The 16,936-nt window shown below is 44.8% G+C and overlaps 3 protein-coding genes across 4 annotated transcripts in view; 1 reads left to right on the top strand and 2 right to left on the bottom strand.

Moving 5' to 3' along the window:
* The window catches only part of LOC138964075 (uncharacterized), a 4,566-nt gene extending 4,117 nt beyond the window's left edge, over positions 1 to 449 (bottom strand). The window contains exon 1 of the mRNA XM_070335965.1: positions 433 to 449. Coding sequence (XP_070192066.1) covers positions 433 to 449 — 17 coding nt within the window. The remainder of the gene's footprint in view (positions 1 to 432) is intronic.
* A 976-nt stretch (positions 450 to 1,425) lies between these two features.
* LOC138963836 (uncharacterized) overlaps positions 1,426 to 16,936 on the bottom strand; it is a 41,206-nt gene continuing 25,695 nt past the window's right edge. For both annotated transcript variants that reach the window (XM_070335690.1, XM_070335689.1), the window contains exons 2-4: positions 3,332 to 4,045; positions 2,628 to 2,791; positions 1,426 to 2,353 (exon numbers count right to left, since the gene is read on the bottom strand). In XM_070335690.1, coding sequence (XP_070191791.1) covers positions 1,855 to 2,353; positions 2,628 to 2,791; positions 3,332 to 4,045 — 1,377 coding nt within the window. In that variant the 3' untranslated portion in view covers positions 1,426 to 1,854. The remainder of the gene's footprint in view (positions 2,354 to 2,627; positions 2,792 to 3,331; positions 4,046 to 16,936) is intronic.
* On the top strand, positions 8,230 to 16,210 carry LOC138963638 (uncharacterized). The gene is made up of 3 exons (XM_070335485.1): positions 8,230 to 8,674; positions 9,173 to 12,861; positions 16,099 to 16,210. Exons 1-3 carry the CDS (start codon positions 8,267 to 8,269, stop codon positions 16,208 to 16,210), a joined length of 4,209 nt encoding a protein of 1,402 aa, XP_070191586.1. The 5' UTR covers positions 8,230 to 8,266.

Below are 16,936 nucleotides of genomic sequence, written 5' to 3'. Positions count from 1 at the left end.
TTTTGATTTTTTTTAAACACTTTTGTTAAAATTCTGAGGCAGTGTAAAATTGTAGAATTAGAAAATTAGTTGCTTTTTAAGAAGTGGAAAGAAGCTGAATATGTTATTGACTTTTAATCAATAAACTTGTTATCTTCCAATTTAGCAAGACTTGGGAAGAAAACGGTAGACGCTTCCAGAATCATGTCTTCTATAAATTACAGAACACTTTGAAAAAAAACTTTTTGGAAGAATTTGGTCATCAAGAGATCTAAATTCGTAATCAGGTCCTTATAATTGATTTCTCAAAAAGGAACGAATAAATGCAACCGCTCTGTCCCTTTATACAGGTGACTGTGGCGTGAGTCAACAGAACATAATGAGGGGTGGAGGGGTGGGGGGAGTATGATGGATGTAGTGACGTAATTCATGTTCAGCGATGTACACCCGTACTCTTTTACTTCATGCATATTTTCTTCTGCCTGATAGGATGAAGGATCAAGTTTACCAATTACTCACAAATACTCCAAAAGATGCAAATCCAATGATCTAAAACAGTAAATTGTCCTGAACCACTCGTAACTCTCCGTATGTTCTCTAGATAACTCGTCGGTAGGGGGAGTTGGTGGTTTTCTCGTCCCCAATGAAACCCTTTAGGGCAGCATTTGCACTTTCTTTTTACATTTAGTCAAGTTTTGACTAAATGTTTTAACATAGAGGGGGAATCGAGACGAGGGTCGTGATGTATGTGTGTCTGTGTTTGTGTGTGTGTGTGTGTGTGTGCGTGTGTGTGTGCGTGTGTTTGTGTGTGTGTGTGTGTGTGTGTGTGTGTGTGTGTGTGTGTGTGTCTGTGTGTGTGTGTGTGTGTGGAGCGATTGAGAGTAAACTACTGGACCGGTCTTTATGAAATTTGACATGAGAGTTCCTGGGTATGATATCCCCGGAAATGTTTTTCATTTTTTCGATAAACGTCTTTGATGACGTCATATCCGGCTTTTTGTAAAAGTTGAGGCGGCATTGTCACACCCTCATTTTTCAATCAAATTGATTGAAATTTTGGCCAAGCAATCTTCGACAAAGGCCGGACTTCGGTATTGCATTTCAGCATGGAGGCTTAAACATTAATTAATGACTTTGGTCATTAAAAATCTGAAAATTGTAATTAAAGTAATTATTCCTTGTTGGTTCCTGATTCCAAAAACATATAGATGTGATATGTTTGGATTAAAAACACGCTCAGAAAGTTCAAAGGAAGAGAGGTACAGAAAAGCGTGCTATGCAGCACAGCGAAACCACTACCGCGCTGAACAGGCTCGTCAGTTTCACTCCGTTTTGCACAAGCGGCGGACTACGGTCATTGTGGAAAATGCAGTGCGTTCAGTTTCATTCTGTGAGTTTCACAGCTTCACTAAATGTAGTCATTTTGCCTTATGCGACTTGTTTCTTTTTTTTCTTGTTTTTTTTTTTACACGAGATGTGCATTGTCCGCTGGTTTTACTGTCAAAACATCTCCGGGATGCACTCTATTCAAAGAATTACTCGTTTTTTTCGGTAAAAGTTGGCTTCAATTTGTCTTTCATATTTCTGACTATCTGATGACAATTGTTTGCATGCACTAATGTGTTATGTCTCGACATTTTGCGGTTGTTGTTGTTTTTTAGCAGAAGCGACAGCGTACCCATGTGCTTTGATTCAACTGACATCCCAGAGTTTTTTGACAGGGCGTGGCATATCACGAGGGTAATCTCCCTCGAGCTTGCCCCATCCTATAAAGTGTACAGGCGACATATCTTACCCTAACAAGGAAATACGCCAAAAAAAGAACTACACAGGCAATCAATGTGTAACCGTAACATTCTGCACAGAAGTCATCACTTACGGTACGAAGATTGTTGATTCGTCGATGATAACGTAGAGCTGCCCTCCCACTGCCGCGCTCCTCAGTGTCTTCACTGCCCGCTCAACTTCATCGTCCCCTTGGTCAATGTCAAAGGTGTGCAGGTGTAAGAGCTGTTGGGCTGTGGGTCCTGCTGTCTGCTGCAGCTGTTTATAAATCATGGTTGACGCTGCCAGACTGCCGCTGCCCCGAGCACTGACAACCTGCACAGGTTTGTTCTGCTCCAACAAGTCCAGGGCTTTCAAAATTAACATCAAAGTTTTGCCCGTCCCGGGAGGACCGTTAATGTAGACCAGTGGTTGCTTACTGTTGAGCACAGCGACCTGCGTGGGGTGGAGCACGATGTCGACTGGAGCAAATCTAGCCGCTGTCTCCCCCACCCCGTCTCCCGACGTGCGCAGGTCACTGTGCTGGGCCAGGGCAAGGCGCGGTGTGGATGAACAGTGCACGGTCACTGTGGTCGCTGGACCGCAGAACCTGTAATGTTCATGAGCCGCGGAGTTCATTTCATGTTGACGGATTTCTTTTACTTTTAATCGTTTATGAACATGTGACCGATTAAACATTATGTAAGATGTTTATTTCGCACGGACGCACGCATACACGCACGCACGCACGCACGTACACACACACACACGCACACACGCCGGCACACACACATACACACACACACACACACACACACATACACACACACGCACACACGCACACACACACGCAAACACACACACAAACACACACACACACTGACCGTGAGACCAGGTCCAGGTACACAGGGTCTGTCATGGCAGGGTCTGTGCCGCTCCCTGTCACCCGCTGCTGCCACCACTGGACCGGCCTGATGACGTCATCTGACGTCATACAGAGGGCGCTGGGGTCTACACTGCCGGCCATTCCCAGACAGTGACCTAGATCCTGGGGGATGATAAATAAAGAAATTCTCTGAGAATGTCAGTCGAGAGAAATAAAAAACACGATCATCTGAAAGATTATTAATTTAAGCATACTTCAATTATAGTTCTGTTCCTCAAAGTGAAAGGAACAAGCCATTAGCAGTGTGCTTACGGTTGTGGTTTCTTGATGATATGTTTGTATTACATTCAGTAGGATATGTTCATGTGATGCCGACAGTTGTCTGAAAATGTGTGTGTGACGAGATGATTTCATCTATGAGCTACCCATGCCTCAAACTGTACAAACAAAGTTCACAAATTGTGAAAGCACAATCCCTCATAAATCAGACAGTTTGCTGATACCTGGTTGAGATATAAATCTGAATGAATCTCATCATTATCATTCTGTCCTGGTACATTTGTTCTTTCAGATAACTGTTCTAGGCAATATGTACGTAAGCATATCAAGACCCGTACTGCATTATAAAGACTCGGACATGAGATCATAACTCATTTAAAGTGTAGACAGGCAGAGTGTGCCACAGTTAATCCTTATTCATACCTGTGTCAGCTGGGGGTTGTCCCCAAGCACACGCTGTAGCTGAGCTCTGGTGATGTTGGGCAGCATCAACGTTTTCTGTACCCGGGGTGGGGGCTGGAGGTAGTCCGTCAAGTGTTTCAGCACGTCCTCCGCTTTGTGCAGCTGTTTGATGGCCTGCTCCACCTTCTTCGTCACCTGCTGGTCTTGCTGCTGCTGTGGGAGCGAGGATATCGTGTCTCCTATGGCTTTGATCTCACCCACCAGGATCCCGTGGCGCCTGTGGATGATGAGGACGTCAAAGTCACCGCGGTGTTTGTTCTCAGCCTTGAGGTCCTCGGGTCTGGCCAGTGTGGAGGCCGCTGCAGCGAAGCTCGGGTCGTTGAGGTAGTGACCGAAGTTGAGCTGGGACAGGACGAACATGCCTTCTGTCTGGGTCTGGGACAGGCGGTGGAGACATTCCAACACCTTCTGCTGGCACACGTCATCGCGGACGTCGCTCTCTTGTAGAGCGGGTGGAGCACCGCGGGGTAGGTCGGTCACGGATGGCTGAGTCATGAAGACAGTCCGTCCTGACAGCTGGATGGCTTGGTGTTGGGTCCTGTACATGTACACCGGGGGGATGAAGTAGGGTTGGTGGTACAGGTCCGGGTACCACTCTTCCACCCGTTGTTTCCATAGCGACAGAACTGCAGAGGAAGGGCCTTGAGGCTGGGTCTGTCTAGATGAGTGTCCTGCCTGCACGAGGGAGTAAGGATAGGGTGTTAGTCCAGTCCTGTCACGGACACTTAGGTCAGTCTGAGAAATTAATTCATCCCAAACAAATCTGATTTCATTGTGCACAGGGAGCAGGCATGCTGTTTATCCTTGTCACGTGTCTCCTGGGTATGCTCCCCCAGGTAAAAGTGTGTCGAGAACTGTGGTGGTTTAATTAATTACCACATCGTGCATACTGTAAAGACTGTAGATTGAAGACTGAAGGAACCTTCAACTATGTCCACACAAATGTATCTCTTTGGATTGACTTGTTTGGACTGTACTCATTGTTTAAACCAAGTCGATAAGTTTGAAGGTCACTTTGTCCAACACAGTGTATTCAAGAGACAACATTGTTTAAACCAAGTCGATAAGTTTGAAGGTTACTTTGTCCAACACAGTGTATTCAAGAGACAACATTGTTTAAACCAAGTCGATAAGTTTGAAGGTTACTATGTCCAACACAGTGTATTCAAGAGACAACATTGTTTAAACCAAGTCGATAAGTTTGAAGGTCACTATGTCCAACACAGTGTATTCAAGAGACAACATTGTTTAAACCAAGTCGATAAGTTTGAAGGTCACTTTGTCCAACACAGTGTATTCAAGAGACAACATTGTTTAAACCAAGTCGATAAGTTTGAAGGTTACTTTGTCCAACACAGTGTATTCAAGAGACAACATTGTTTAAACCAAGTCGATAAGTTTGAAGGTTACTATGTCCAACACAGTGTATTCAAGAGACAACATTGTTTAAACCAAGTCGATAAGTTTGAAGGTTACTATGTCCAACACAGTGTATTCAAGAGACAACATTGTTTAAACCAAGTCGATAAGTTTGAAGGTTACTTTGTCCAACACAGTGTATTCAAGAGACAACATTGTTTAAACCAAGTCGATAAGTTTGAAGGTTACTTTGTCCAACACAGTGTATTCAAGAGACAACATTGTTTAAACCAAGTCGATAAGTTTGAAGGTCACTATGTCCAACACAGTGTATTCAAGAGACAACATTTGGAAATAAGTCTGTTGGGTTTGTATGCAGTGATGGCGCTAGTATTTTTTCAAACCGGTACGCACACTTTTCTGATGCAAACAGTCCAGAAAAAACGGTAGGCTGGTCATTGGAACCATGCACAGTTCTGAAAATCAACCGGTAGGTCATACGGGCAGCCAATTTTGTTCCGGTATTTTATCATTTCAACGCGCGGAGGCAATTTTATTCTGATCCAGACATTGCGGCGGTGCGCTACCCCACAGTTTGGCAGCTTCATTTCTTTTTGAATGTTTGCACAATACAGACCGTTTTGAATGGTGATATCTCACATATCAACGCAGGACACATCAATGAACATAATAGTTTGGCTTGTCAGTCCATTTATCGACAAAGAGGCGTGTAGGATGGGATGGAAGTAGGCGAATATGCTTGAGTGAGGCCCGGTAGCTCAGTGGGTAGAGCACTGGACTTGTGATCGGAAGGTCGCAGGTTCGAATTCGGGCCGGTGTAGTCGGAAAATAACACTGCAGGAATAAAACACTACAACAGTGTTTTTTCCCCAGTAAAATATCACTGGGAGTGTTATTTTCCTAGGAAGATTACACTCCTTCACCCAGGTAAAAATGACTACGCCAAGGAAATTAACACTACCCCAGGGAAAAAAGACTGCTCTAGTTTAAGTGTGCACTTGCAAACAAAAATGATTAAAATTCTTTAAGAACACGTTTAACACTCGCATGAAACAACCCTTTCGAAGTGCGCACAGAGGTTCACCAAATAAATTTTCTCTTGGGTTTCAGCTCTGTTGTCAGGGTTGTGATCGAGCCACCTTTGAGTATACACGCTGATCGTGGTGTTCTGTTTCTGTAGCCCAGATACGATTTGTTGCCATCTTTCTCGATCTGAGGTATTCTTCTGTGTCCATACCAATATAAACCGCCCTGATATGGCCCTTCGTGGTCGGCTGGGCGTTAAGCAAACAAACAAACAAATACCAATATAACGGCCCAAAATGTCTTCATTGTGTTTTGTGCATGCCGATGTGGCATGCAGTCACCTACTTTTGTTGTAATTACGTTTGCTCAAGCCATTGCACGATGTAAAAAGAAGTAGACCGTGTTTTTATTGTAGCACCTTGTTGTGACCCGTTTTGTGGAGCGTTAATATTTTTACGTGAGATTCACGTGCTCCTTGTTCAGTTGTTGTGACCTGGTTTTGGTCGGAGCGTCACAAACTGCGTCGTTTAGTTCTAGAACACCGTGAGATTCACGTGCTTTTTTTCGTGTCTTGATTTTGAGGTGAGCCCTGCGAATCTGCGTTGCAAGTTTTAGAATACGTGTGACTCACGTGTTTTTAGCTTTGTGATGTCAGCTAGTTCCTTGGCCTTCTTTCTGTTAAATATACCGTTTTAAGTTTTGGGCATGCACGGAGTGCGTGATCGGTTACTGATTGGTTGTAAAATAGTAGTTTCACCCGATTCTGTCTTAGGAATGTTGTTGGTTGGTCAATCCGGTGACCTTTGACTTTTGAATAACTATTCCATGTTAGGTTTTTGTTTCCATAAATACCGCTGCTTGACTCCTGTCTCGTCAGTCGATCTGAGGGTTTTAGGAAGCGTTTGGTTTTGATGTAAACGTATGAAGGTTATCAAGTGAACCAACGGAGTGTTTCTTATGTTTTAACGTCAACGTAATGTTCTTGGAGACAGTTGTTTCTCAAGTGTGAATCGTTTTGTGCCCTTCGTTTGTGAGGCAACACGTTTTTGGTACTGCTGGTCAACCCACACAGCGCATAAGGTAATTTTGTTGTTACTTGTTTGTGTTGTGTTTTGGTCGCCATTTTGTAATTACTTTGTGAGTTGTTTATGTATAACGTGAGTTGAAAGTCTGACTTGTTGTAGTGTTTCTTTATTGTGTGTTCAACTGTTCTAGTGTTGTGAACGTACAGCAATGTTTTGTAGACGCTAGAAAGTCGCTAATGTTTATAATGATAACTTGTGTTTTCTGTGGTTAACGAAGTTCGAAGTGAAACGTTTTCTCCGACTTTTTCAGCCTTACGTTAAAAGAATTTAGGTAAAAGAAGCTTGCGGTCTGTGGTGATCGTTTGTAAACGGGCTTATTTCTTGTAACGTTATTGAGGGAAAGTGGATGAGTAAATATCTTGTTTGTGACTTTGATTAACGCAGGAACGTTGTCGTTAGACTTTTTTGGTATGACAGTTTGCTTTGTATTCCTGGCCTGATGAGTCAATGTTTTTGTATTTTTCTGAAAGTAGCCATTTTGGTTTTAAACGTATGTATGCTAAGTTTCTTGAGTATTCTTAGTGCTTATGGTATTGTTGAACGTACGGAACGTAATTCTTTATTGTTGTTGAACGTACAGAACGTAACTCTTTATTGTTGTTGAAGGACTAACCAACGAGTGTTTGGTAATTGTAACTTTCGTGTCTGTTTGTCTTCGCCTGTCTTGTGATTGTTTATTTTTCTTGTATTTACTTCTCGTGTCTTGTTAATGCATTTTAATACCTTTTGCCATGTCTAATAATTTGTTTTCTTTTCTCTTTTTCTTTCTGTCCATAAGTTTTTTACCGCAATAAGTAGTATCGCAATACGTAGTATCTCATTACGTAGTACTGTAACTATATATGCATTACTGATACCTTAGTGTCAGATGTAAAATAATAAACCAGTACTTTTGCGCGTTATCGCTTGTAACCTGTGTTTGTCATTTCGTATGAACAATATGTAGTACCAGCCTCGCTCACGAAGGCGCGCACAGTAAAAAACTTTAGTTGCTGTCGCCCAGTAAAAAACTTTAGTTGCTGTCGTCCAGTAAAAAACTTTGCTGCTGATGCCCAGTGAAAGAACTTTAGCTGAAGTAAACAACTTAGCTGCTGATGCCTAGTACAGAACTTTAGCTGAAGTCCAGCCAAGTGAATGTAAAGAACTTTTGTTATTGACGCTCAATGAACGTAAACGTAGCTGTTGATAACCAGCAAAAGACTTTATTGTTACTTGTCACTGTGTTAGTGAACCATAGTTTGACATAGATCAACTTGTCGGTTAGAGATCTTCCTACTCCGTATCCGGCGCATTTTTTGTGACTTTTGTGTATTATCCCAAACGACCCTCAGATCGACTCATTTTACTTTATAACCAGATAAACCTTATGTATGTTTTAAGTGCTTTTGAATAAGCGAACATTGTAATGGAGAAGGTTCCAGTAGATAATCCATTGGAAGCTTCAGGTTATGACATTAACGGCGATGAAGATGAACATTCTCAAAGGCCTAGGCGTGACATTAAGCCTACTGAAAAAGGTAGAGAGTACCAGATTGAGATCAAAACTAGAAACTTTGCAAGACAACGAACATTCTTGGAACGAGCAATCGGTGAGGTAGTAACAGAGCTTAACCAAGAAACTCCTAATCAAGAGTCGTTAACCAGTCAAAAACAAATTGTTTTGAGCATGTACAAGGATCTTGGTGACATAGAGAAAGGTCTTCGTAGTATTGGTAGCGGTGAAACCATTCAGGAAAGTTGGGATGATGTTCAGAGAACAGTTCAGAACATTATGTTTGACATTGATCGAGCTCTTGACAGACAAACGACTAGTGTGCAGGTGGCTAAGGAGCCTACTTCCAGGCATAGCAGTGTTACACCTAGCGTTGGGTCATCCACCCACAAGTCAGCCAGTGGTAAGACTGCCAGCCATAAAGCAGCTAGCATTACGTCAGCCATCCACAAGTCAGCTAGCCACAAGTCAGGTAGCAGGAGATCAGGTAGCCAAGTAGCTTCTCGCGCCGAGTCTCTCCGCTCTAAAAGTGTTAGCTCTGAAGACACTAAATTGGCTCTTAAACTAGAGGCTGCATCCCTGGCCATAAAAGTGGAAGGTGACGCAATAAAGGAAGCTCAGTTTAGTGAACTGGATCTCTTACAACAACAATATGCTGAGAGAACTGCAGCTAGGCAGACTGAGGAAGCTGAGAGAACTGCAGCTAGGCAGACTGAGGAAGCTGAGAGAACAGCAGCTAGGCAGACTGAGGAAGCTGAAAGAAATGCAGCTAGGCTGATCGAAGAAACTGCTAGGCAGGCCGAAGAAGCAGCTAGGCAGGCTAAGGAAGCTAAGAGAACAGCAGCTAGGCAGGCCGAAGAAGCAGCTAGGCAGGCTAAGGAAGCTGAAAGAACAGCAGCTAGGCAGGCCGAAGACACAGCTAGGCAGGCTAAGGAAGCTGAGAGAATAGCAGCTAGACAGGCCGAGGACGCAGCTGAAGCAGCTCTTGAAGATATTAAACAGAAAAAGGCTTTGAGACAAATTCAGTCCACCGAATTGAAAATTAGCTTAAGAGAACAACAAGCTATGTTACAAGTATTGGAACAAGGTGAATCCGTTCAGCAGGATCTCCCTGATCTACCGTCAGTTGATTTGTTGAACACTAGGTTCCACCCTCGTCCTTTCGTTCCCTTGTACAGTCTTGTAGCCCCTCCTCTAAACAATGAGCAAACAGCGATAGGAATAGGGACAGGTGCTGCCGTCATTGCTGACCAAGGGACACACCAGCCAGCCTTGGACGCCACGTCTGTTCCTGTCTGCCACGCCGCCAGCACCCGTGACATCTCTACTGTCAACGCTGCTGTCACCAACTTCGTCGCAGGAACCACAACGACTGAGCCACGACAGCACGCGTTACCTGTCGTGGACCTCGTCGTTGGAGTCAGCGCCTCTACAAGCGCCGCTACTACCAACAACGCCACCTACGAGGCGTACGGACCTCAACGTAGAGAGGATGTCAACGCCCCCCATCACGCCGGAACGAGCGCTCCTTTCATCCATCGGGAGCCCTCCACACCCAACTACACGACGGCTGCAACTACATCCTCCATGCGGCCTACAGCGCTGCTGACCACACTGCAGCACCCTCTCGGTGCATACACTGGTCAGCCGCCTCTGCACAACGTTGGACACTCAACGACAAGCGTCACAGGCTCTCGCCCGCCTGATCTCGACCACACAGGTTGGTCCTATCACCTACCAGAGACAAGGGAAGGTGATGAGACGCAAGAACAACACACCTACTTCCCAGAAGAACGTCACCAACGCATGGACCACAGACGTTTCCAAGTTACCCCACCCTGTTTCCCCTATGATACCCACCTGCATCCCAAACCAGAGCCTTTCGTGCCCACATTCCTGGACCCACATCAGACCACCCCCAAAGTTATTTGGGGAAACGAAAATGCAAGGCCCCCTGCGTACATGAACTTTGACAAGGAATGTCATGCAGATCGTCCATTTGCCTCTTACCCCCCGTCTGCGTACTACCAACGTCCACTTGCTACTCCTGCAAAGCAGGACACTCCTATGGACTCTCTCGCCAAAACCCTATCAGACGCTCTGATGATCAACCGCTTGCCGATGCAGGAGCCGTGCATTTTTGTTGGTGACCCTCTCCAATATCCAATTTGGAGATCGTCGTTTGCGTTTCTCATCGAGAGACAAAACATAACCAGCAGTGAGAAGTTATTGTATCTGCAACGGTACATCGGAGGTCAAGCAAAGGAGGCCGTGACCGGCTTCTTTCTGCTGAGAGAAGGTGACGCCTACGAGAGAGCCATGGAAGTGCTGGAAAATCGGTTCGGCAACTCATACGTCGTTTCGCAAGCTTTCCGGACCAAGCTGGACGAATGGACCCCAGTCAAAAGCAAAGATCCCAAGGGACTCAGAAGTCTGGCCGATTTCTTGCAGCAATGTTCCGTTGCTGCCCAGGAAGTTGGTGGACTGAGCATCCTGGATGATGCCCAGTACTTACGGAAGATCGTCGGAAAGCTCCCAGACTGGATGAGTCACAGATGGTCTAGAACAGTTGCTCGAACCAAGGTTGAAAAGAAGAGGTATCCTCTGTTCCATGAACTCGTGTCGTTCATTACCCTCGAAGCAGACATTTCTAACGACCCTGTTTTCGGCTTGACAAGTGCATCGGGGACACCAAGAAAGTTCACAACGAACCTGTCAACCCTGACAGAGGATGTCTCCGCATGTCTGCACTGTCAACTTCCGGACCATGACGCTGGGACATGTAAGGAACTCATAGAGAAGCCTCTGGTTGAGATACGAGATTTTCTGTTCAAGAACCGTATCTGCTACGGATGTCTGAGAAGCAAGGATCACCAGAGCCATCAATGTAAGCAGAAACAGACGTGCAAGAAGTGCAAGAAGGCTCATCCCACTTGTCTTCACGATGACAATTTCAAATATCAGAACAGTATGAGTGAAAACAAAGGGGCGAGTGAACACAAGAACAATTACCGTACCTCTGCTGCTGACGTTCAAGAGCCACTGTCATCGTCGACTCCTACGGTGTCTGCTCTTAAGGCCAGCGAGGAAAACAGTATCGGTTTCACGTCTATGATCGTTCCCGTTCTCGTTTCCAGTGACTCTAACCCCAACGTAGAAGTGCTGACGTACGCACTACTGGACACTATGTCCAACGCCACTTTTGTAGTGCAGTCAGTGGCTGAAGAAGTTAAAGCCAAATCGCAGCCGACTACACTCAGGGTCTCCACACTGACTGAGGACAATGCTGTGGTCTCCGGCAGGAAGTACTCTGGATTGCGTGTCCGCTCTCCTACCTCCAGTGAGTTTGTCAGGCTCCCTTCTGCCATCTCACGACCTTATCTGACCGTTGACCCCACTCATATCCCCACCTCAGAGACTGTCAAAGCTTACCCACATCTCCAACACCTGTCTCCAAAACTGCCCCCCTTGTACCCTGACTGTGAAGCAGGCCTCCTCATCGGCTACGACTGCGCTGAAGCCCTCATGCCCCTAAACGTTGTCCAAGGACTGCCATTTGCAGTAGAGACTAAGTTAGGTTGGAGCATCGTCGGCAAGGCACCGCATTCCGTCGCCTTTGATGGCATAGCCTCGTCCATGCGCGTCATCGTCAAGCCAGGATCGAGGGAAGAAGAACGTGTAGCTCACGTCTACAAGGTACAGGTGGACGAAGTCTCGTGTACTGACCCATTACATGTTATGGAAAGAGACTTTGCAAGTGACTCAGGATCCATGTCCCAGGACGATGTAAAGTTCAAGAAGATCGTGAAGGTCAACGAAGCTGGTCACTTCGAGATGCTCTTACCATTTCGACCAGAGAAACCGTTCCTCCCCGACAACAGAGGTGCCGCAGTCAAGCATCTGAAGGGCCTGAAACGCCAGTTCAAGAAAAGGCGTGGGTACCGTGATGACTGCGTCAAGTTCATGAAATTACTCTTGTACGGACTGATCGTGACGTGTTTTGCCTCTAGGGCAATCCACATTGAAACCCTGGATGACATGTCAAGTGATTCCTTCATCAACGCCCTACGCATTGTTGTCTCCATGCGAGGAAACATATCACGCATTTGGTGTGACAAAGGAACGAACTTTGTAGGTGCATGCAATGAGTTCAAACTGGCATGGAAGGAGATGGACTCTGAACGACTGACATCAAAGATGCTGGAAAGCAAATGTGAGTTCAGGTTCAACCCCCCTGCAGCTAGTCACATGGGTGGCGTTTGGGAGCGTCAGATCCGAACGATACGCAGCATCCTGAATGGTCTTCTCAGAAGATCAGGCCAGCGTCTCACTACTTCATCACTTCGTACGTTCCTATACGAGGTGATGGCCATCGTGAACAGTCGACCACTGTCTGTCGAGTCATTGGAATCGGCAGATGTACCACGCCCTTTGACCCCCAACCACGTCCTCACCATGAAGTCAGGTGCCATCCTTCCGCCCCCTGGTGTGTTTGAAGATCCAGACCTGTACGCCAGGAAACGTTGGCGCTGTGTCCAGCGGATGGCAGACGAATTCTGGCTGCTATGGAAGAGCCAGTACCTTTCACTCTTGCAGAAACGTCGTGTCTGGCAACGTCCCCAGGCAAACGTACAGGTGGGAGATGTTGTTGTCTTGCATGACCAGAACTTGTGCAGATCAGAGTGGTGCATGGCTCGTGTAGTCGAAGTGATGCCGGGATCTGATGGACTGGTCAGACGAGTGAAAGTGCATGTTGGAACAAAGGCTCTAGACAATCACGGCCGTCCCACTGGTGATAGTCGCATATTAGAGCGACCTATTCACAAAATGACTGTGTTAGTAGATCGTGAAAATCACAAAGACAAAGCTGTGTAAGCGAACTGAAAGAACATTGAACTTTGGAGTGTGTTTCCAATTTGACAGTTGTAGATTGTTGCAGTTTGTTTTTATACCAGATGATGTAACAGACATTTATGGTTTAAGTGGTGCGTTTTTTTTTTTTATGCCGTCGAGTAAATGACTAACGGCATTTAGTTGAAACGTGATGTGTTGAAACCCTGAAAGTGATTGAACCATAATATTGTTGTGTAAATGTTTTGCAACACAATGATTTTGAGTTGTAAATTTGAAATGTCTAAATCTGCGTTATTCTTCTTTTGATATAAGGAATGTGTTTGTACAAAGGTTTTTTGAAGTAAATTATATTAATATAATTTCCGGTGGGAGTGTGCATGCCGATGTGGCATGCAGTCACCTACTTTTGTTGTAATTACGTTTGCTCAAGCCATTGCACGATGTAAAAAGAAGTAGACCGTGTTTTTATTGTAGCACCTTGTTGTGACCCGTTTTGTGGAGCGTTAATATTTTTACGTGAGATTCACGTGCTCCTTGTTCAGTTGTTGTGACCTGGTTTTGGTCGGAGCGTCACAAACTGCGTCGTTTAGTTCTAGAACACCGTGAGATTCACGTGCTTTTTTTCGTGTCTTGATTTTGAGGTGAGCCCTGCGAATCTGCGTTGCAAGTTTTAGAATACGTGTGACTCACGTGTTTTTAGCTTTGTGATGTCAGCTAGTTCCTTGGCCTTCTTTCTGTTAAATATACCGTTTTAAGTTTTGGGCATGCACGGAGTGCGTGATCGGTTACTGATTGGTTGTAAAATAGTAGTTTCACCCGATTCTGTCTTAGGAATGTTGTTGGTTGGTCAATCCGGTGACCTTTGACTTTTGAATAACTATTCCATGTTAGGTTTTTGTTTCCATAAATACCGCTGCTTGACTCCTGTCTCGTCAGTCGATCTGAGGGTTTTAGGAAGCGTTTGGTTTTGATGTAAACGTATGAAGGTTATCAAGTGAACCAACGGAGTGTTTCTTATGTTTTAACGTCAACGTAATGTTCTTGGAGACAGTTGTTTCTCAAGTGTGAATCGTTTTGTGCCCTTCGTTTGTGAGGCAACACGTTTTTGGTACTGCTGGTCAACCCACACAGCGCATAAGGTAATTTTGTTGTTACTTGTTTGTGTTGTGTTTTGGTCGCCATTTTGTAATTACTTTGTGAGTTGTTTATGTATAACGTGAGTTGAAAGTCTGACTTGTTGTAGTGTTTCTTTATTGTGTGTTCAACTGTTCTAGTGTTGTGAACGTACAGCAATGTTTTGTAGACGCTAGAAAGTCGCTAATGTTTATAATGATAACTTGTGTTTTCTGTGGTTAACGAAGTTCGAAGTGAAACGTTTTCTCCGACTTTTTCAGCCTTACGTTAAAAGAATTTAGGTAAAAGAAGCTTGCGGTCTGTGGTGATCGTTTGTAAACGGGCTTATTTCTTGTAACGTTATTGAGGGAAAGTGGATGAGTAAATATCTTGTTTGTGACTTTGATTAACGCAGGAACGTTGTCGTTAGACTTTTTTGGTATGACAGTTTGCTTTGTATTCCTGGCCTGATGAGTCAACGTTTTTGTATTTTTCTGAAAGTAGCCATTTTGGTTTTAAACGTATGTATGCTAAGTTTCTTGAGTATTCTTAGTGCTTATGGTATTGTTGAACGTACGGAACGTAATTCTTTATTGTTGTTGAACGTACAGAACGTAACTCTTTATTGTTGTTGAAGGACTAACCAACGAGTGTTTGGTAATTGTAACTTTCGTGTCTGTTTGTCTTCGCCTGTCTTGTGATTGTTTATTTTTCTTGTATTTACTTCTCGTGTCTTGTTAATGCATTTTAATACCTTTTGCCATGTCTAATAATTTGTTTTCTTTTCTCTTTTTCTTTCTGTCCATAAGTTTTTTACCGCAATAAGTAGTATCGCAATACGTAGTATCTCATTACGTAGTACTGTAACTATATATGCATTACTGATACCTTAGTGTCAGATGTAAAATAATAAACCAGTACTTTTGCGCGTTATCGCTTGTAACCTGTGTTTGTCATTTCGTATGAACAATATGTAGTACCAGCCTCGCTCACGATCGTTTCTATAACTGCGCGTCGGATCTTTTCATGAAAATCTTGAGACCCTGCGACCTCCAGGCTTAACGCTCTGAAAAAACAATTCCCGTCACCAATAATTGTTTCTGTTTGACGCGGAGCACCCACTTTCGTTTTCGGTCTGAAGGGCATTCTTTTAGGTGCGGCTAACCCCAGAGTCTTGCATTTCAGTCTTCTCCATGTGGAGTTCGTTGGGGTAAACTGCTTTGGAGGCGCAGGGTCAACCCTAACAATTTGTGGTTCTGATGAACGGTCAGGTTCGGCTCTGTTCTGTCGCTTTCTCTTGCTTGAGCACAATTCACCTTTCTCGTCTTGCATCAACTGCTGATTGATGTTGACGTCATCAGACGATGAACTCTTGGGAACACTAGCACTGGCACTGCAGGAAGTGTCGAAAATGTTGGCGTCGTCAGTCGATGAACTCTGCGGAACACTGGCACCAGTATTCATTGAAGTTTGTGGACCGCAGTCGTTTGCAGCTTTGTACGGCTTTAGATTAACCCCATGTGCTGTTTGCTTTAAGATTGTGCCGTCAGGGGTTTTCAAAATGTAAGTCTGATTTTGATTGACAGCATGTACCACATATGGACCTTGCCATGGAGCCTTCATTTTCCCCCCTTTCCTATCCGCGCGACGCAGATTCCACAGAAGTACCTGCTCATCCACCACAAACATTCGCTTTTGGCCGTGGCGCTTTTCGTAGTCACGTTTCTGTCTGTCTTGCGTTTGAGTGATGTTCTCTGAAACTGTGTCTTTCATGACAGTGGACAGCTGCCTGATGCTGTCCAGCCTTTGCTTGATATCATCAGGACAAGACGTGTCTTCACAACCTTCGAAGACGCTGACATTAACGTCGTTGCCATCGGTGCTGGATGAGCAGATGGGGTCAATTTCGTCCCCAATCGGTAGTCGGGCTTGTCGGCCATACAGCAAAAAGAAAGGGGTGTACAGTGTGCTTTTCTGTGCGCTCGTTCTGAAGGCAAACAACACACCTGGTAAAGCATCAACCCAATCTTCTTCATCACGCAGAGTTTTCAGCAGCGAAGACTGGATTGTTCGGTTGTTTCTCTCAACAAGGCCATTGGCCTGTGGACGATAGGCGCTTGTTATATTTTGTTTCACTCCACTCAGCCTGTGAAGCTCAGCAGACACTTGATTCACGAATTCTCTTCCCTGGTCATTAATCTGTATCTTGGGACACCCGTGACGACAGATCAGTTCATAAAGGAACCTTGCAGTGTCTTTTGCCGACTTTGATGGCAGGGGCTTGGCTTCCACCCCGGCCATTTCGTAAAATAGTCCACAGCAACAACGATACTGCTTAAACCACATGGAGATTCTGGCATTGATGTGATGTCGATGCTGATCCGAGTCCATGGGGAGGATGAACAATTCACGCAGTGTTGTTTTCCTGGCAGTCTTATTTGCCGTCGTAGTGGCAGTGTTATTTTCCTGGCGCCAGTGTAATTTTCCTGGGAAAATAACACTCCCCTTCCGAGATTGCAGTGTTTCTTTCCTAGGAAAAATACACTCCCAGTGTTTTTTTCCTGGAAGTCTTTTATGCCTCCTACACCGGGACGGACACGGGTCAACTTTATGTGC

This window comes from Littorina saxatilis, linkage group LG4 (assembly GCF_037325665.1).
Source record: "Littorina saxatilis isolate snail1 linkage group LG4, US_GU_Lsax_2.0, whole genome shotgun sequence".
Lineage (NCBI taxonomy): Eukaryota > Metazoa > Mollusca > Gastropoda > Littorinimorpha > Littorinidae > Littorina > Littorina saxatilis.
The sequence above is the reverse complement of the archived record's forward strand: the minus strand, read 5'-3'. Positions and strand labels throughout refer to the sequence as shown.

Excerpts from the sequence above, each read along its gene's own strand:
- LOC138963638 (XM_070335485.1), top strand. The coding sequence starts at position 8,267 with ATGGAGAAGGTTCCAGTAGATAATCCATTGGAAGCTTCAGGTTATGAC. Across the intron at positions 8,675-9,172 it reads TTGACAGACAAACGACTAGT|GCTAAGGAAGCTAAGAGAAC; the intron begins GTGCAGGTGGCT and ends GCAGCTAGGCAG. Across the intron at positions 12,862-16,098 it reads GTGTTTGAAGATCCAGACCT|TGGACAGCTGCCTGATGCTG; the intron begins GTACGCCAGGAA and ends CTTTCATGACAG.